The 22,497-nt window shown below is 39.1% G+C and overlaps 1 protein-coding gene across 1 annotated transcript in view; it reads right to left on the reverse strand.

Moving 5' to 3' along the window:
* The window catches only part of LOC126293211 (proton-associated sugar transporter A-like), a 476,357-nt gene that overhangs the window by 293,414 nt on the left and 160,446 nt on the right, over positions 1 to 22,497 (reverse strand). The window contains exon 2 of the mRNA XM_049986334.1: positions 20,883 to 21,122. Coding sequence (XP_049842291.1) covers positions 20,883 to 21,106 — 224 coding nt within the window. The 5' untranslated portion in view covers positions 21,107 to 21,122. The remainder of the gene's footprint in view (positions 1 to 20,882; positions 21,123 to 22,497) is intronic.

Raw genomic sequence — 22,497 nt, forward strand, 5'->3', positions numbered from 1 at the left:
CTTACTTTGGCCTAAGGGTAAACCGTGTAAGTTGTCAGGTAAATCCAACACCTTCCATGGAAACCCTGACATGATAAGCAAATCCAGTAGTATGTCACATAGCTCCGAGTAAATCGTGACATTAAATTAACCAAAGTAATACGAGTAACGAGTGAGCAAATGGAAGACCACAGACTAACACAAGAATGCCTAAATGCATGTCATACCTTCCCACCGTCAGGCAGACGCAGTTCCAAGGGGAGAAACGAGAACAGAAGCCGAGAGCAGAACCGTGTTAAGCTAGAAAGCCCTACGATAAGGAACGGACTGGACACCCACGTCGCCAGCTAACTGCTAGGGCCACACAAACAGCACGTTTTGGCGTGAGACTGTTTCGCGTCTCTGTTACGTCAAGGACCACCCCCCAGCCCATGTTAAAAGCTAGAGCCGTCCAGAAAAACAGTATAGATCTTACGATAATACAAAGAGGGCCATTACCACCCGAAAGTTTTAGCGTGAGACTTTTTCACGTCTCAGGTACGCCAAGGACCACCCCCCCAGCCCATGTTAAAAGATAGAGCCCTCTAGAAGAACAGTATAGATCTTATGATAACGCTAAAAGGACCACACCAGCTGCAGGTTTTAGCGTGAGACTTTTTAGCGTCTCTGTTACGTTGCAAACTTTAAAAACATTGCCCCACCACGAAAAGTATAACGTTTCTCATTGGATAGACAGAATTGTTGTAGGCGGAGCTTAAGATTAACGATGAGACCCTGATTGGTCAGATGAAAACACAGCCAGATAGTTTTTTTTTTTAACCAACTTCGGTAAATTGTAGTAAGAAGTTAGGACAGGGTTGCTTCCGAGATGGCGAGGTGAGCGGAGCTGTTCTGCCTGCCGCTGCCCTGACGCTGCCTAAACACCGACAAGGTAATGAACGCACGCGATGCCACATTTTTGAGCGCATAAAGCTTCATTCAAAACTGCAAAAGTCTCATCTGCTACACCCCCTTTCTGCGTAATACTAGTGTCGATCGTAAATTAAAGGTCATGGTGTTCATATTTGCCACTTGTAGTAAAAATCTGAAACGCGATGATTTCTCTGTTATATAATTATTGAGAAGCCACATCAGCCACTGTAATTTACGACAAGTTAGATAATTGAGGGTCACTGTAGACCATTTTGATAGTTTTCTCTTTTGTGAAACTTAATTTAAACCTAGATTTTACATGTGGTATAGCATAGGTCATCCTTCGATCCATTGTAGAACTGGGAAACCCATTCAGGGAATATTCGTTCACATTTTTGTTGAACGCAGTTGGTTTTTACCATCCTGTATTAAAACATTTCCTTTTATCAATAGTGCAATTTATAATCGATGTTTTGTGAGTAGAATAAAATTTCCAATGGTAAACGTAACTGATTTTTCGACGTTATTTTACTAGCAAAGCCTTGAACCCATTCCACTAAATTTAGTTAGTATTAAGATTCATTTACAGGGAGTGCAGTGGAGCTGACGCTGAGATCATTAAGTATTTGGTTATATCATCGTTAGTCTCACTGAACTCTTCTGAACTCTACATGTCATGTGTGGTCTGGCGTCTCCTTACCAGCAACAGGTCCCAGGTTCAAACTAGTCAATTCCCTAAAAAAACACGCTCAGAGCGTCGTTGCGCGTAAATGGTAGGGAGACACAATATAGAACAAAAAAATGGTTCAAATGGCTCTCAGCACTATGGGACTTAACATCTGTTTTCATCAGTCCCCTAGAACTTAGAACTACTTAAACCTAACTAACCTAAGGACATCACACACATCCATGCTCGAGGCAGGATTCGAACCTGCGACCGTAGCAGTCGCGCGGTTCCGGACTGAGCGCCTGAACCGCTAGACCACCTCGGCCGGCCAATATAGAACAAACAGACACCACCATGAATGTTTAAAATGGAACTAACTCTGTGTTCGTTTGACACCGCCATTACAAAATTTATTGTGTTCCTAATTTTCACTATCTTCATTTTGAGTAGCTACAACGTCCCGTGTTATAAGGAAACTATGTTTGTTTTAGGCTATGCCTCGAAGAAGAAGATTAACGGGTCAGTCTGAAAGACGAAGAGCTAGAGAGAGAGAGAGAGAATTTTTGCGTATAGAAAGCAACAGGACTAAGGCAAATATTGATAACGATAATTCTACCGTCGTTATGAAACATACATATAAATGTGCACTGAAGATAACTCCAAATAATTTAGAAAGCAGTAATTGGGGTTTGATGACTACATTTTGCGAGGTAACTACGCAATACAACGGCATTCACATTGTATTGTTGTAAGGGTGAAGCTAATTGCCGCCTTTAACGTAAAATTTATTTTTCAATACAGTGTATCCAAGACTCCCCTCAAAAGATCGAACAGTTAAAGAGAGATCAAAGAATTAATTCGAGAATACACGTAGCTACAATACATCATTTGTCACGGATCAGTTCTGCGGCTAGAATTTCAGACGCATTTAAAGATACACGACGTTTGGGATCGAGTTTCTCCTGGCGTATACAACTTTCAAATAACTTCCGGGAATTCAGCCAGGTATCACTTTCAGCGACCGCCGATATTTCGGCATACGAATAACCCGCCATTTTCAAGGCAAACTGCAACGGACAGGCGACGTACATGCAAAATTTAAAACTTCGGTTCTCGGACTGATGCAGGAAAGATAACACACACACTGGACAGTAGTGGCACCAAAGATGACCAAAGCCAGAGCTGCGGGTTCGTAGTCTCTCACTATCTATTTCTCAGACGTTGGTCATCTTTGGTGCCACTACCGTTCAGTGTGTGTGTGTGTGTTTGTGTGTGTGTGTGTGTGTATGTGTGTGTGTGTGTGTGTGTGTGTGTGTGTGTGTGTGTGTTATCTCTCCTGCATCAGTCCAGGAACCGAGGTTTTAAATTTGCATGTACGTCGCCTGTCCGTTGCAGTTTGCCTTAAAAATGGCGGGGTGTTCTCCCGCCGAAATATCGGCGGTCGCTGAAAGTTGATCCCTGGCTGAATTCCCGGAAGTTATTTGAAAATACATGACGTTTGCTATCACAGATCAGGTCCAATGGGTCTAATTTCCACCATAGGGGTGGAAAATATCTTCTCCGAGTTGTAAGTAGTTACCGCAATAGGGCAGAAATTCTGTTTTAAAACGTTTCATCGAGACCGCAAATATTCTTCTCGAGAAACATTCTGATAAATTAGTAATTGCTTATTCGTTTCTTACCAATAAGTGAATTGATTGTTAGGACATCATAACACTAACTATTTAATCGCTGGTGACCAGTTTTAGGATAAATACGAGACAGACGGAAACAGAGCAAGCAGTTCATCTACATCCATACTCCGCAAGCCACCTGACGGTGTGTGACGGAGGGTACTTTAAGCACCTCTATCGGTTATCCCTTCTAATCCAGTCTCGTATTGTCCGTGGAAAGATTTAATCCTCATGGTTTCTTCGCGAGATATACGTAGGAGGGAGCAATATACTGCTTGACTTTTCGGTGATGGTATGTTCTCGAAACTTCAACAAAAGCCCGTCCCGAGCTACTGAGCGTCTCTCCTGCACAGTCTTCCATTGGAGTTTATCTATCATCTCCGTAACGCTTTCGCGATTACTAAATGATCTTGTAACAAAGCGCGCTGCTCTCCGTTGGATCTTCTCTGTCTCTTCTATCAACCCTATCTGGTACGGATCCCACACTGCTGAGCTGTATTCGAGCAGTGTGCGAACAAGCATCCTGTAACCTACTTCCTTAGTTTTCGGATTGCATTTCCTTAGGATTCTTCCAATGAATCTCAGTCTGCATCTCCTTTTCCAACGATCAAGTTTATATGATCATTCCATTTTAAATCACTCCTAATGCGTACTCCCAGATAATTTATGGAATTAACTGCTTCCAGTTGCTGGCCTGCTATTTTGTAGGTAAATGATAAGGGCTCTATCTCTCTATGTATTCGCAGCACATTACACTTGTCTACATTGAGATTCAATTGCCATTCCCTGCACCATGCGTCAATTCGCTGCAGATCCTCCTGCATTTCAGTACAATTTTCCATTGTTACAGCCTCTCGATATACCACAGCATCATCCGCTAAAAGCCTCAGTGAACTTCCGATGTCATCCACCAGGTCATTTATGTATATTGTGAATAGCAATGGGCCTATGACACTCCCCTGCGGCACACCTGAAATCACTCTCACTTCGGAAGACTTCTCTCCATTGAGAATGACATGCTGCGTTCTGTTATCTAGGAACTCCTCAATCCAATCACACAATTGATCTGATAGTCCGTATGCTCTTACTTTGTTCATTAAACGACTGCGGGGAATTGTATCGAACGCCTTGCGGAAGTCAAGAAACACGGCATCTACCTGTGAACCCGTGTCTAAGGCCCTCTGAGTCTCGTGGACGAATAGCTCGAGCTGGGTTTCACACGATCGTCTTTTTCGAAATCCATGCTGATTCCTACAGAGGAGGTTTCTAGTCTCCAGAAAAGTCATTATACTCGAACAGAATACGTGTTCCAAAATTCTACAACTGATCGACGTTATATATATAGGTCTATAGTTCTGCTCATCTGTTCGACGTCCCTTCTTGAAAACGGGGATGACCTGTGCTCTTTTCCAATCCTTTAGAACGCTAAGCTCTTCTAGAGACCTACGGCAAAGCGCTGCAAGAAGTTCCCTCGCGTACTCTGTGTAAAATCGAACTGGTATCCCATCAGGTCCAGCGGCCTTTCCTCTTTTGAGCGATTTTGTTTTTCTGTCCCTCTGTCATCTATTTCGATATCTACCATTTTGTCATCTGTGAGACAATGTAGTGAAGGAGCTACAGTGCAGTCTTCCTCTGTGAAACGGCTTTGGAAAAAGGCATTTAGTATTTTGGCCTTTAGTCTGTCATCCTCTGTTTCAGAACCATTTTGGTCACAGGGTGTCTGGACATTTTGTTTTGATCCACCTACCGCTTTTACATAAGACCAAAATTTCTTAGGATTTTCTGCCAAGTACGTACATAGGACTTTACTTTCGAATTCGTTGAACGCCTCTCGCATAGCCCTCCTCACACTACATTTCGCTTCGCGTAATTTTTGTTTGTCTGTAAGGCTTTGGGTATGTTTATGTTTGCTGTGAAGTTCCTTTTGCTTCCGCAGCAGTTTTCTAACTCGGTTGTTCTACCACGGTGGCTCTTTCCAATCTCTTACGATCTTGCTTGGCACATACCCATCTAATGCATATTGTACGACGGTTTTGAACTTGTCCACTGATCCTCTACGCTATCTGTACTTGAGACAAAACTTTTGTGTTGAGCCGTCAAGTACTCTGAAATCTGTTTTTTGTCAATTTCGCTTAACAGAAAAATCTTCCTACCTTATATTAGAACAAATAAGCCACCAGTCACAAATATTAAGCCAAAATTGACTAGGTTTCGACGCTACTATGAGCGTCGTCTTCAGAATTAAACTAACTGTTCTAAAACACAATAGGTACATAAGACACTAATAAACTAAAGTGTATACTGACTGAAAAGAGATGCAGTACTTACAATTTTTGTCGCAACCCGTGTTCACTCACGTACGAGCAGCCCGTAACGGCTAGCCATCTTATCTTATTTAAAACTTTTCATGACGTCGCCTTTCCGGCTTAGAGTTTTTTAGAATGTGACTTGTAGGTAGCCTACTTTCCAGTCAGTACACACTTTAGTTTATTAATGTTTTATATACTTATTATGTTTTAGAACAGTTTAATTCTGAAGACGACGCTCATAGTAGCGCCGAAACCTAGTCAATTTTGGCTAAATATTTGTGACCGAGGGCTTATTTGTTTTAATATAATTCTGACATGGTCACTGAACCTTAACATCTATGTTCAAAGCCTTACTAACTTTTTTAATATTTCTATCTACGACTGAAATCATCGATGCAGTAACCGCTTTATGATCGCTGATTCCCTGTTCTGTGTTAACTGTTTCAAATAGTTCGGGTCTGTTTGTCACCAGAAGGTCTGATATGTTATCGCCACGAGTCGGTTCTCTGTTTAACTGCTCAAGGTAGTTTTCAGATAATGCAGTTAAAAAAAATCACTGGATTATTTGTCCCTGCTACCCGTTATAGACATTTAAGTCTCCCAGTATATATCCGGAAAATTAATGTCTCCACCCAGAACTATAACATGGTCGGGAAACCTACTCGAAATACTTTCCAAATTTTCTTTCAAGTGCTCTGCCACATCATTTCAAAAATAAGCGCCACACAGCAGTTACTACATTTATCGCACTGTGAGACAAGGTGGTCAGTGCTCTCATTGGAGAATATTTGACGGCCACAAACGTCTTTGGCCAGGGCTCCAAAAAATATGGAAATCGCATGGGGACCGCATGGAGGGTGTGTAAGGGCTCCCAGCAAAATTTCTGTCGAAACAAACTTGAGAACTTGTGGGTGGGCCCACATTCGGCATTTATAGCGACGACTTTCGAAAAATGAGCAATTTAATTACTTTTTTCCGTTTGTCTTGAGTCAGATACATTTGCCTGGTTTATTGTTATTATTAGTGACAGTGGTCAGACAGAAAGCAGTGAATGTCTTCCAGATTCTGCCAGTTCAGTGGTTGGGTCAAATAATTTACACACAGTACGTACGTAGCACACATTTTAACTTGGCTGATTTTATGTGGGTGTGGGCGGTCTGCTTTGTTTTCTGAGCAGCAGTTGTGTGTGGGTGGCGCTGGCGGTCTTTCATCGTTCTGTAAAAGCAAGCTTGTTACAAATAAGCGCTGCCAACTGCCTCACCGACTCACTAGTTCGTAGTAAACACACAACACGTACAAAAACTAAATACTTTTTACCTTTGTTCATTTTAAAAAGAAAACTCTTCAAAGCAAATTATTTAACGCGCTTTAATGAGATCGCTTTCTCGTCTGTTTGTCTGTTCGGTACAAATATTTCTCTTTTGACTTTCGACATAGCACAGAACTGAAAATGCAGTAATAACCCACTTTCCTGTGGCCATCAATTCCTAATGAGCTAGCTCAGAGCTGAATGGAAACGCAATACTAATTAGCCTCCTTGTCTGGTGTGCGACGAAGGGTACTTTCTGCACCACTTCCATTTCCCCATTTTCCTATTTCGGTAGTGCACTGTTACTTCCTTACCTTCCCGGTCTTTCTGCGGGTTGTACGAAGGAGGAGCCAATTCACTGGTTGACTCAGGCGAAGGTAAACTGAAATAACCCTCAGATTTACCACATGTCGCTCTTGTAATCTGATCAAAACGACTGAAATCGATTGAAAAATTTCACGTACTCACAACGATAAAAAGCACAAAATAATTGTTTCAATAAGAATCAATTTTATTTTTAATACACTGTACCTTTAAATCGGACTAAATTGATGAAATAATTTCTCCTAGCCCCATAAATATTCGTAACCCCCTACAGGTAGTCCTGCAAATCTGTGATTGTGAATTTTTAATAGCTATGAAAGTACTCGTAAGCCATAAAGGCGAAAAATTGCCATGCATGAGTAGTTCACAGTGTCAGAGTATATCTTGTCCCGACATAACAAGATTCAATATAATTTTTTCTTTCTTTTGTTCTTTGTTCCAGAGATTATGAAGTGCAGTGGGAATGACCTATGAATGAATATCCTAAAACACACACATCAAAAATTATTGTGCATCACCCCAGTTCCCAGGAATCCTGAAGATAGACGTTGACTGTGGACATTGTATCACAGACACTGTCTTTTGACTGTTCAGAGATGTCACTATACCCAGCCAAAGATTTAGTAGATATGTTTTGTAGGTTCTGGCCACTTAACTCAATTCCGCAATTTTCTAAGTAATTCAACTGACTTTTTTAAAATCCAAAACATTTAATTAACTCAAGCGATTTTAGAGCTTTAGCTAAATATGTAATTTTTTCAATAACTCAACCGTTTTTAACTAATTACCTTATTACCCTCGATAAACGACTGATTTCTAACTTAATTATTTCATTTACAACATGATTGTAAGAAAATAAATATAATGATTCATTTTTCCTACTTGTTTTTCGGTAAATAAAACGATGTAGTTAACCTAAGTAATTATATTAAAAATTTTTCATTAAAAATGTAAGAAAATAAATAAAATGAATTAAACAACAAAGGTAAATAACATTAAAAATTTTACATTTTGAACATAACAAAATAAATAAAATGAATTAGCTAATAAAGATAAATATTATTATAAATTTTACATTGTGAATGTAAGAAAATAAATTTAATGACTCATTTCCCTATGTGATCATAAGAAAATAAATATATTATTACATTTTATAGGTTGTCAAATGTCTGATACCCTGAAAATCTTCATTAAGAAAGCATGAAATGAATTAGTTAAGCGATTCTATATCACTAACTCAATACTGCATTTTCTAATTAACTCAACTTATTTTAAAAAATTCAGTATACTAGTATATTTTAATAACTAAACCGATTTCTAAGCTTTAGATAAATACCTAATTTTTCCAATAACTTTATCGATTATAACTAATTGCCTCAATACTCATTTTATAATTAACTAAACTGATTTTTTAAAATTCAGTATATTTTAAAAACTCGACTGATTTCTAAATTTCAGCTAAATACATAATTTTTCAATAACTCTATCAAATTTAACTAATTACCTCAGTATTGAGTTTTCTAAGTAACTCAAATGATTCTTTAAAATTCAGCATATTTTAAAAACTTAACCGATATCTAAGCTTTAGCTAAATTCAAAATTGTAGTAATAACTCTATTGATTTTAACTGATTACCCCATTATCCTCAATAACCAACTGATTTCTGAGTTCATTATTTCATTAACAACATGATCGTAAGAAAATAAATTTATTGAATCATTTCTCTTGGCAATCATAAGAAATTAATAAAGTGAATGTCAAAATATTTCCATTTTTTGTTCATTTTTTAAATGTGATAGTAAGAAATTAAATTTAATATAATTATTTCATATTTTCATCATTTTATAAACATGATTGTCAGAAATTAAAATTAATATCAGTTTTTTAAAAAGGGAAAGGCAAAATTCATTCATTTATTCTTCATTTTTAGACGAGATCGTAAGAAAATAAATTTAATATAATTTTTTATCAAACGATTTTCAAATTTTGCCAATTTTTTCTTCATTTATATAATTTGATCACAAGAAATTATATGTAATTTTATTTCTGTATAAAATCAATGTCATAATTTCCATTTTTCACCATATTTTAAATGTGATCATAAGAAATTAAATTTAATATTTTTTTATGAAGTGACTTAAAAATTCATCCATTTTTTCTTCATTTTTTAAATGCATTCATAAGAAATTTTATAATTTTTTTATAAGCAAAATGTCAAAATACATCCATTTTTTTCCTTATCTTTTAAGCATAAGAGTAAGAAATTAAATATTAAATTTTTTTATAAAGTGATTATCATATTTCACCCACTTTTTAAGCATTTTGTAAAATGTGATTGGAAGACATTAAATTAAATATTATTCTTTTATAAACTGAAAGTCAAAATTCATCCATCTTTTCCTCATTTTTTAAAGGTTATCATAAGAAATTAAATTTAATATTATTTTTTATCTAGTGATTGTAAAATTATATCAATTTCTTTCTTCATTTCTGCAAAGTGATCGCAAGAAATTAAATTAGGTATTATTTTTTATAAAATCAATGCCAAAATTCATCTATTTTTTCTTCATTTTTTAAATGTGTTCATAAGAAATTAAATTTAATATTATTTTTTATAAAGTTATTGCAAATTTTATCCATTTTGTCTTCAAATTGTAAATGTGATCGTAAGAAATTAAATTTATTAAATTTTTCTTATAAATTGAATGTCAAAATTCATGAATTTCTTCCACATCTTTAGACATGATCGTAAGAAATTAAATTTATATTATTTTTTTATAACGTGACTGTATAAATTCATCCATTTTTCGTCTATTTTTAAACATGATCTTAAGAAATTAAATATACTTTTTTTATAAAGTGAATGTCAAAATGCATCCATTTGTACTTCATTTTTAAATGTAATCATAAGAAATTAAATTAAATATTATTTTTTATAAAGTGATTGTCAAATTTTACCCATTTCATATTTGAATTGTAAATGTGATCTTAAGAAATTAAATTTACCATAATTTTCTTATAAATTGAATGTCAAAATTCATGAATTTTTTCACATTTTTAGACATGATCGTAAGAAATTAAATTTTTTTTATAAACTGAATGTCAAAATTCATTTATTTTTCTTTATTTTTTTAAACATGCTCATAAGAAAATAAATAAAGTGTATTAGTTAATGAAGATAAAGTTCCACTCTTTGTTTTTATTTTCCAAAAATACTGTAAAAAATTATGACACTTTAGGTAGCGCACCATTTCACTACTACCTAAATGCATACAGCAAAAATAAAGTGATTTACTTTATTGAAAAAAAAGTTATCCATGTTCTTAAGCAAAAAATATTTCTAAAATATTAGTGTATAGACACTGATAAAGTTGTTAGAAATAATGTTGAAAATAAAGATAAAGTAAAAATTGATGATATTTTAAATCCAGCCTCCAAAGTGATGATGAAAGGTAATGAAAAATCTTCAATATTAATTAATAAATATGTATTATATGCTTTAATTTTATTATCGATAAGATGAATCAAACAATTTAAAAGATGTGTTACTCATGAAGTTTTACTACCAATTAGAAAACATGGAGACTATAAAATTGCAACTTTTTACAAAGATCAAATAAAGTGCTAAGATAATTGTATACAAGAACTACTAGCATTGAATAAATTAAACATAAAAATAAATAAAGTGAAACATGGTAGAATTAAAATAAAAAATGATAGAATTAAAAAGTGATCATCAAGAAGATAAAAGAAATTAATAATGTAAATAATGGACAAATACTAATAAAAATATTTCTTCTCTAAATTCGTCCAACATAGTGCTCTTTTACAAGTTCTTCAGGTGAAATTGGTTCTTCATAATATTTATCAGTATCTTTCTTTGTTAGAATCCGAATCGTTTTCTTCCATGTAACATTTGTTAATTGCATTAAGAACCGTATTTAAATATTTGTTTCTACTAAGTTAATTTTAAATGTTTTTAAGTTTAGAAAAGCATCCTTTTCCTTGTCGGAAACTGTAATATTTGCACAAAACATTTTTAAGTAACACTAAATCCAAACATTCGATTTGGTATTCTCAGTGTAACATACTATTTATTTTTTCTCGTATTATTTTGGTACTGTATTTTATTCTTAAAAAATACATCTATAATTTTAGCATTTCTGTCTTCTTCCATTTGCTACTACAGAGTTTTAATAACTTATGAATAATTTTAATTAGATTAAATGGGGAAATTAATTATTCCTATAGATGTTGCACCTTGGGAAACAGATGCATTTGTTTAAAAAACTAAATACTATAGAAAAAGGAATGGTTTCTGTTACTGTTTAGTTATTTAGGATATAATGTTTTCCACATTTATTCTGCAGAAGATGGAAATATAATTCATCCTTGTTATATTTTTGGAAATTATTACATTTGCAAATGTGTAGCAAGTTTAGTTGGACCTAATTACGGAATATACATCATTAATGTTAGAATTTTTAAACAGAGTAATATAATTATTCCAAATAAATTCGAAACAATTAAAGTAGATTATACAACGTATACAGGTCTGTCTTTATTCCTATTTGGTGATGTTTTAATTTATCAGGTTTAATATTAATTTTGTAATTTAGATATATATTTTGATTTCTAATTTCTTCTTCCATCCAATAATTGGAACAATAACAATCTGGTATATTCTTGAATTTAAGAATATATCTATCTTTACCATAATAATTTTCGACTGTGATGTTAGAAATAATTAGTTCTAACCCTCCTTCTAAATCTTTATGTCATTTACAATTTTTAATTGTTTTTTCTTAATAATTGTCCAATTTTTACATTTTCAATTATTTTTTTATCTTCTTGATCTTCACTTTTTAATTCTATAATTTTTTATTTTAATTCTATCATGTTTTACTTTAATTACTTCTATGTTTGTAGATTTTGTACGCAATCTGTATGTTTGATTTGAACTTTGCAAAAAGTTTCAATTTTATATTCTCCATGTTTTCTAATTCATGGTAAAACTTCATGAGTAGCCCACCATATAAATTGTTTTTACTCTTCTTATTTTGATTTTAAAATTAAAAAATATAATCAAGATCATTAATTAATATTGAAGATTTTTCATTACCTGTCAACATGGATTGGAGGCTGGATTTAAAATATCTTCATATTTTACTTTATCTTCACTATCATCATTATTTCTAACAGCTTTACCAGTGTCTATACACTAATATTTTAGAAATATTTTTTTTACTTTAAACCATGGATTATTTATTTTTATCAATAATCAAAATTACTTGCTTATTGTTGTATATATTTAGGTAGTGCTGAAATGGTGCTATCACAATTATCATAATTTTTATGGTATTTTTGGAATAAAAAACTAAGAGCGAATAATTTATCTTCCTCAAGTAATTGATTTCATTTGTTTTCTTATGAGCACATTTAAAAAATGAAGAAAAAATGGATGAATTTTGACATTTACTTCATAAAAAATAATATTAAATTTAATTTCTTATGATCATGTTTAAAAAACGAAGAAAAGATACATGAATTTTGACATTCACTTTATAAAAAAAATTGGAAATTAATTTCTTCTAATCATATTTAAAAAATAAAGAAAAAAGTTGATGAATTTTGACATTCACTTTATAAAAAATACTACTAAATTTTATTTCTTTCAATCACATTTAAAAGATGAAGAAAAATGGATGAATTTTGATACTCAGTTTAAAAAAATTAGAAATTTAATTTCTTACGATCATATTTAAAATATGAAGAAAAGTGGATGAATTTTGACATTCATTTTATAAAAAAAGACAGTGTAAAGCATTTTTCTGAGGGACTGATGGACTTTGAAGTCTGGTCCCTTCAACCCCCTCAAACCAACCAACCATTTTTGTGACTTCTGCAGAACTTGATGACTATTGATTAACCCTTCGCTCTTCTAGTGAAACGCCCCTATGGTAATCCTTTAGTGTGGTTTTGGAGTAAGTTAAACGAAACTGTAATTTAAAGAAATTTTATTTTGAATTGCACTTTTATCGCTGAATATTATGAACATTTTTATTCATTTGAGATATGATAACAAGCAATTTTGGCACACTGAAAATCTGTGATCAGGAAAACATGTTTTGAGCATTTTTCACACACTATTTTGGTTTTCGTGTCAGCATTTCTTGCGCAAAGTAGCATCTTGCTTTCCTCATGAGTTCTGGCTCTGAGGATGTTGAGGCGAGAGGAGTACCACCAAGTTTAACAACAATGCATCTCAGTTCACGCATTGCCATTTAATGAATCAAATATGAGCTTACGGAGTATTGGAGCAGACCTGTGGTTGGATTCAAGATTTTTCTTGCAGATAGAACTCAACACGACGGTTTTAACGGAAGTCAAAGATGTAAAGGTGATATCCGGAGTAGCACAGGGAAGTGTAACAGTGAGGTATATATACTAGTAGAAAGCGTCAGATGCTCATTTAGGCTATTTGCAGGTCATGCAGTTGCATATACCAAAGTAGCAGCGCCAGAAGATAGTAAGAATTTGCAGAACGACCTGCAGAGAATTGACGAACGGTGCAGACTCTGACAGTTGACCCTGAGAGTAAATAAATGTAAGATATTGCTCATATATAGGGAAAAAAATCCACTAGTGTACAGCTACACTATTAATGACAAACAGCTGGAGACAGTGTCTGTCGTAAAATATCTAGGCGTAACTCTCCACAGCGACCTTAAGCGGAATGACCATAATGCGAAAAGCAGACACAAGACTCAGATTTATTGGAAGAATGTTAAGGAAATGTAATCCACGATAGAAGGGGCTTATAAGACCTTTGTTCGCCCAATTCTTGAGTCTTGTTCATCTATTTGGGATCTCTATAAGGAAGGGCTGATAGAGGAGATAGAGAAGCTCCAACGAAGAGCGGCGCGTTTCGTCACGGGATCGTTTAGATGGCGAGACAGCGTTATGGGGATGCTAACCAAACTCCACTGGCAAATGTTACAAGAGAGGCATTATGCATCACGGAGAGGTTTACTATTGACATTTCGGGACAGCACTCCCTCCCATACATTTCGCATATTGACCACGAGGAGGAAATTCAAGAAATAGAGCCAATACAGAGGCTTAACCCGTGGTCTAGGGGTCGTTCAAATTTTTATAAAAACGAGATTCCCATTCTTCTTAACGCTTATCGTTCACATCTCATCCTTGGAGGTGACTTCAGTTGTGTGCGCAACAACAGAGACCAAACTCCTAACTTGAAAAGATTTATCGAACTTGAACATGTAATTCAGGGCATGCATCTTCACGATACTTGCACGGTGAACGGGTAGCGTACACCTTTGTAACCAGTCATTCGGCAAGTCGGCTGGATAGGATCCATGTGTCCGATGCCCTACAGCAACACACTGTGAACTGTGACAAGCTTCTGTCAACATCTCCGACCATTGTGCATATCAGTGTTACCTTAACCTACAATGTCAGTAAATTTACCGCGGCTACTGGAAATTGAATGTCAGCCTTCTGCAGGATGCCCAACTTGAAGAGGAGGTGAACATAATATGGCAACAGCTCCAGCCGCAGCGACGTCGTTACGCTAGCGTTCCACAGTGGTGGATTCAGTGTGACAAGCCTAAATTATGCATCACCCGCATGAGCTACGCCCGACAAAAAGCTCTTGGCACAGAGTATTCATTTTTACTATCGCTGTTTGAGAGCACTGTACAGTCGCACGACCAATCCTTCCCGCCATATCTATGTAAAGATCAAGCGATATAAAGCGATAATCACGGCGATACAACGCAAACGAATGCAAGGCATCATATTGCGAGCCCACCCCAAAGACGTTGCCGCCGAAGAACGGGCCTCAATGTACCACATCCTGAGAACGACGATACGGTGTAAAGCCATGTTGATTGAAGCCGTTGTTGATGATCGGTGAGAATTCCATCACGAACCAACGTGACATCATCTCGCACATCTACGACTATTAGTCAACTTTACAAGAAGCAATATGTTGATGACCACTCTCGCGACGATTTTCTTAGGACCTTGAACTGCCGCTTGTCACAACAGGATAAGTTAAATCTGGAATCTGTTTTCACAGAGAACGAAATCCGACTGGAGGTCCACAGTGCAAAGAAAGGGAAACCACCAGGACCCGATGGTATCAGCGCTACTGGAACCTCCACGGTCCGGCACTCCTCGAGATAGCGAATGAAATCTGCCACCTGGAAGTAATACCCAAGGCATTTACGGAAGGTATCATCTTGCCATTGCCGGCCGGTATGGCCGTGCGGTTCTAGGCGCTTCAGTCTGGAACCGCGCGACCGCTACGGTCGCAGGTTCGAATCCTGCCTCGGGCATGGATGTGTGTGATGTCCTCAGGTTAGTTAGGTTTAAGTAGTTATAAGTTCTAGGGAACTGATGACCACAGATATTAAGTCCCATTGCGCTCAGAGCCATTTGAACCCATCATCTTGCCCTTACCGAAAAAAGGCAACAGCAAGAAGGTAGAAAACATGCGACCTATCACCATCCTTAATGCCGATTTCAAAATCATTACCAGATTAGTTAAGCTACGGATGCATCCCGTTATGCACAAGGTTTTAGGCAGTTACCAGTAGAGTGCAGTGCAAGGCCGAAGTGCAATCTCAGCTGTCTGTGATTTGAGGGACATCATCTGTTCATATGCTGAAACCAAAGGACAGGGCGCTCTGATATTTCTAGATTTTGAGAAGGCATATAACCACGTACGGCATTACTTCCTCTTTAAAACCACGGCGAAACAGGGTTTTGGACCTCATCTCATAGAATTAATTTGCAAACTCACTTCAAACGTCTCTTCCCAGGTTCTCATTAATGGCCATTTTACAAAAGAAGTTTCCACTGGCCAATCCATCCGACAAGGATGTCCTCTGTCAATGGTTTTTTACGCCATTGCAGGAGAATTGCTACTGAACAACTTAGCGTACAGTGGGATCGAGCTTAGAATCGATTCTGAAGACATATGCGTAACTATGTTACCATCACAACAACTTCTATCAGCAGAGACTCTTTTACAAACATTCACGTTTCTTTCAGGAGCAATATTAGTCGGCTGGTGTGGCCGAGCGGTTCTAGGCACTTCAGTCTGGAATCGGGCGACCGCTACGGTCGCAGGTTCGAATCCTGCCTCGGGCAAGGATGTGTGTGATGTGCTTAGGTTAGTTAGTTTTAAGTAGTTCTAAATTCTAGGGGACTGATTACCTTAGATGTTACGTCCCATAGTGCTCAGAGCCATTTGAATCATTTTGAGCAATATTAAACAGAGCTAAAACCACAGCTTTGCGCATTGGAAGCGGTATCGGAGATATATACAATGTTACCTGGTGCAAGGTAAAGGATTATCACAAAACACTCGGTGTTACCTTTGAGGCCAAACCAGATACATTCCTGATGAAGAACTGATCATACATGCTTAATCGATTACAAGCTGCTTTTATACTTCACTCCGACCGTGACTTGAACATACTACAGAAAGTTAAGATCATAGAGATCGCCATTACAAGCAAGATGAATTACACCACTGGCCATTAAAATTGCTACATCAAGAAGAAATACAGATGATAAACGGGTATTCATTGGACAAATATATTATACTAGAAATGACATGTGATTATATTTTCACGCAATCTGGGTGCACAGTACCCAGAACAACCACCTCTGGCCGTAATAACGGCCTTGATACGCCTGGGCATTGAGTCAAACACAGCTTGGATGGCGTATACAGGTACAGCTGCCCATGCAGCTTCTACACCATACCACAGTTCATCAAGAGTAGTCACTGGCGTATTGTGACGAGCCAGTTGTTCGGCCACCATTGACCAGACGTCTTCAGTTGGTGAGAGATCTGGAGAATGTGATGGCCAGGGCAGCAGTTGAACATTTTCTGCATCCAGAAAAGCCCGTACAGGACCTGTAACATTTGGTCGTTCATTATCCTGCTGAAATTTAGGGTTTCGCAGGGATCGAATGAAGGGTAGAGCCACGGGTCGTAACACATCTGAAATGTAACGACCACTGTGCAAATTGCGTCCATGAGAACAAGAGGTGACCGAGGCGTGTAACCAATGGCACCCCATACCATCACGAAGGGTGGAATGCCAATATGGCGATGACGAATACACGCTTCCAATGTGCGTTCACCACGATGTCGCCAAACACGGATGCGACCATCATGATGCTGTAAACAGTACCTGGATTCATCCGAAAAAATGACGTTTTGCCATTCCTGCACCCATATTCGTCATGGAGTACACCATCACAGCCGCTCCTGTCTGTGATGCAGCGTCAAGGGTAATTGCAGCCATGGTCTCTGAGCTGATAGTCCTTGACGCCGCAAACGTCGTCGAAATGTTCGTGCAGATGGTTGTTGTCTTGCAAACGTCCCCATCTGTTGACTCAGGGATCGAGACGTGGCTGCACCATCCGTTACAGCCATGCAGATAAGATGCCAGTCCTCTCGACTGCTAGTGATACGAGCCCGTTAGGGTCCAGCACGGCGTTCCATACTACTCTCCTGAACCCATCGATTCCATTGTCTGCTAACAGTCATTGGATCTGGTCCAACGCGAGCAGCAATGTCGCGATACGATAAACCGCAATCGCGATAGACTACAATCCGTTTATCAAAGTCGGAAACGTGTTGGTACGCATTTCTCCTCCTTACACGAGGCATCCCAATGTTTCACCAGGTAACGCCGGTCAACTGTTGTTTGTGTATGAGAAATCGGTTGGAAACTTTCCTCAGATCAGCACGTTGATACATTAATTTTACTTTCGTCCATAGGCGGTCTAAACCTCATTAAGCTAGACAAAAAATGTGTAACGCTGCTCCTAAATCGCATCAGGAAGGAGTTTCGTACCTGGAGGACCAGTATCATCGCAAACCTCATAGCCTTGACCCACCCGTTGATATCTCCGGCATTCCGCTGTCTTACCGACATGAGCGACTGTACTACATGGAAATGAGCTACATTTGACACAACATCGTCGATAACGGAAGCCTAACGAACAGGAAACTTTATGACCTTCTCATGACAACCAACGACAGAAATCGTCCCGAAGAAAAACATCCACATACACATTGGAGAATAGTATGGCGGAATGTTCACAGCGAAATGTTATCATAACGCGTCGTAGACGATTGGTATCTAACAGTCAACGATAAAGTAGCAACGAATGAAAAGCTATATGAGATAGGCCTTCATCCAGCGCCCAACTATGACTTATGCGGGGGAGTCGATACACTTATTCATAGGCTTACGTGCGGATATGCAGAAGATACGTCAACGATTGTCGGTGATAAACCGTACGACGTTGAATAGTGTAGACCTTTTAGAGATCATTGAGCCACAAAAATTGAGATATCCAACGAGCAAAAAATTACGCTGCAGCGTGGATCATGGGCCATGCAGCATCGTTTATTACGCAGAACAGGCATGCTACTTTCCTAGATTATTATTCTTACATCGAAACTGACCCCTTAAAATGAGCCAACATTGTGACTAAGGAGGATATTTGGAAATATGCTGAAAATCATAATTAACGCTTAAATCCTTCAATCCAATATTTCGGATGTACAGGTTGCCAATGATCTGTATGTAAGAATCCTAGTTGCTTCCTGAGACTTAGGTTACTGTCGAAATTTTTAGATTATTTTTCCAGGCGCTTTCCAAAGCAGAAGGCAGTTTCTCTTTCCCATTTTTTCTAACGTTTACTTTCTCTCGCAGAGCACAAGAGCAAATTTCCTTCAACAATGAAGTGATACTCTTATAGCTTTTTCTATTTACTACTTTGGAAGAAAAACTCAAGCAAACATTTCATTTATTTCATAGCACAACGGCAGCCTGGAAATAATATATACTTTGTTCAGTCTATTCACAGTTCAAATTGGAGAAAATTTTTATATTCCCTTCCTCATCAATGAAATTCCATTGTTTTCCTTTTTTAAAAAAAATAAATAATAAAAAATAAAAAAGGAGCACCATGGTGTAAATAAAAGGGGCGGGGGGGGGGGGGGGGGGAGTAGCATCTATGATTCGTAATGAAAACGCCTTCAGTCCCAGGTTCGATTCCCGCCGCTGCTTAACTTTTGATTAATAATCGGCATTGGCGGCCGAAGACTTCTGGCATAAGAAGTCACTCCTCATTCCACCATTGGCCTTGTCATAGGGGCGGAGGAATGGACAGAAGTTCATGTCACTCTCTTGTCTTAGAGAAATTGCCCCTTATGGCGAAAGAATCAGCAACGATCAATGGCATGAAGGTGAAAAAAAAACAGAGGCTTACCGACAATCATTCTTCCATCGCACTTAATCAGGAGTGGAACACAGTTGCAGGGATCACACAGTGGTACCGAAAGTACCCTCCGCCACACTCCATTAAGTGGCTTGCGGAGTACAGTGCAAATGTACACTACTGGCCATTAAAATTGCTACACCAATAAGGTGGCGTGCTACAAGCGCGAAATTTAACCGACAGGAAGAAGATGCTGTGATATGCAAATGATTAGTTTTTTAGAGAATTCGCATATGGTTGGCGCCGGTGGCGACACCTACAACGTGCTGAGATGGGGAAAGTTTCCAACCGATTTCTCATACGCAAACAGCAGTTGACAGGCGTTGCCTGGTGAAACGTTGTTAACATGCCACGTTTTTCCAACTTTGATAAAAGTCGGATTGTAGCCTATCGCGATTGCGGTTTATCGTATCGCAACATTGCTGCTCGCGTTGGTCGAGATACAATGACTATTAGCAGACAATGGAATCGATGGGTTCAGGAGAGTAGTATGGAATGCAGTGCTGGACCCTAACGGGCTCGTATCACTAGCAGTCGAGAGGACTGGCATCTTATCTGCACGGCTGTAATGGATTGTGGAGCCACGTCTCAACTGCTGAGTCAACAGATGGGGACGTTTGCTAGACAACAACCATCTGCACGAACAGTTCGACGACATTTCCCGCAGCTCGGACACCATGGCTACGATTACCCTTGACGCTGCATCAAAGACAGGAGTGCCTGCGATGGTGTTCTTGACGACAAACGTGGGTGCACGTATGGCAAAATGTCCTTTTTTCAGATGAATCCAGGTACTGTTTACAGTATCACAATGCTCACATCCGTGTTTGGCGACATCACGGTGAACGCACATTGGAAGCGTGTATTCATCATCGCTATACTGGCGTATCACGCAATGTGACGGTATGGGGTGCCATTGGTTACACGTCTCAGTCACCTCTTGTTCGCATTGACGGCACTTTGAACAGTGGACGTTACATTTTAGATGTGTTAGGACGCGTGGCTCTATCCTTCATTCGATCCCTGAGAAACCCTACATTTCACCAGGATAATGCACAACCGCATGTTGAATGTCCCATAAGGCGCCTTTCTGGAGACAGAAAATGTTCGACTGCTGCACTGGCCAGCACATTCTCCATATCTCTCACCAACTGAAAACGTCTGGTCAATGGTGGCCGAGCAACTGGCTCATCATAAGACGCCAGTCACTACTCTCGATGAAGTGTAGTATCGTCTTGAAGCTGCACGGGCATCTGTACCTGTACACGCTATCCAAGCTCTGTTTGACTCAATGTCCAGTTGTATCAAGGCCGTTATTATGGGCAGAGGCGGCTGTTCTGAAGTGCAGCGCTGTAGCGAGTGCGGCTGACCTGTAGATGTGGGAGTAGTCGTGCTGCGGCTGCGGCGCCCCCGGGTCCACGGCCTGTGGCGGCTTGCGGCTGCGGCCCAGCGGCAGCAGGGGCAGCCCCCAGGGCGAGGGCGCGCCCTCCTGCGCCCTGCGCTCCCGCCAGTCGGCCCAGCGAGTCCTCGCGGCGTCCCTGATAGCGTGCAGGCGCCCCAGCACACCCTCGTACTCGGCCAGCTTCTCCGCCATCGCTGTGGCTGCGTCCCTGCAACCACAGGTCGCCGCCTCACGTCAGAAAAAGGAGCGAATGCGAGTGTAGTGTTGCGGGTTGCATACTCTGTACTCGGCCAGCTTCTCTGTCATCGCTCGGGCTGTGTCCCTGCAACAACAGGTCGCCGCCCCGCGTCAGAAAAACGAGCGAGTGCGAACGTAGTATTGCGGGTTGCCTACTCTCCACTCGGCCAGCTTCTCCGCCATCGCTCGGGCTGCGTCCCTGCAAGCACAGGTCGCCGCCTCACGTCAGAAAAAGGAGCGAATGCGAGTGTAGTGTTGCGGGTTGCATACTCTGTACTCGGCCAACTTCTCTGCCATCGCTCGGGCTGTGTTCCTGCAAGCACAGGTCGCCGCCCCGCGTCAGAAAAAGGAGCGAATGCGAGTGTAGTGTTGCGGGTTGCATACTCTGTACTCGGCCAACTTCTCCGCCATCGCTCGGGCTGTGTCCCTGCAACCACAGGCCGCCGCCTCGCGTCAGAAAAACGAGCGAGTGCGAGTGTAGTATTGCGGGTTGCCTACTCTCCACTCGGCCAGCTTCTCCGCCATCGCTCAGGCTGCGTCCCTGCAAGCACAGGTCGCCAACTCGCGTCAGAAAAAGTGGGGAATGCGAGTGTAGTGTTGCGGGTTGCATACTCTGCACTCAGCCAGCTTCTACGCCATCGTTCGGGCTGCGTCCCTGCAACCACAGGTCGCCGCCTCATGTCAGAAAAATGGATGAATGCGAGTGTAACATTGCGGGTTACGTACTCTACAATTCGAGGCACCGCCATTCCGTTACTACTGTACTGCCCACCTTTATTCCGGTCACGGTTCCGTGTTAATGGCAGTGCTGTGGTCACAAGCCGGTCATTAGATTGTTCCCTCTTACTTAAGCATCCTAGTGGTCACTTAGCACAAATTACACTGACGAGGCAAAGAGATCAACTGTAAAGGCGAGACGATGTCTAACGACATTGTGTTTTGTGAGGCTGTGGGGGTGTAAGACAGGAATGGAAAAAACCGACCAGTTCAAGCCAATACTGGTATTTTACTTCTGAATAACCAGTAAATTTCAGTATTTGTTCGGTCTCGGTTCTAATGGGTGTTTTTTATTTTTTTCTGATAACCAGGCAAAAAAGCGACAAATCATTTAGCCACAGCAGCAGTGCTAAATTCTTTGGTTCTTAGAATTTTTTTTGATAAATCGTGTAAGTTTACATTTCCATAAAATTAGACAATGTTGTCCTTGGAGCACAGCAATCTAGTGCTAATTTTGATTAAAATAACAGTCCAAATCACAATAAGATTTGTTTATTATTACTGGTTCTGGTTCCGGCTTATCTCAAAGCTGTCCACATATTTTTAGTCTCCCAGTGACGTTCTGGGGG

Source organism: Schistocerca gregaria, chromosome 10 (assembly GCF_023897955.1).
Source record: "Schistocerca gregaria isolate iqSchGreg1 chromosome 10, iqSchGreg1.2, whole genome shotgun sequence".
Lineage (NCBI taxonomy): Eukaryota > Metazoa > Arthropoda > Insecta > Orthoptera > Acrididae > Schistocerca > Schistocerca gregaria.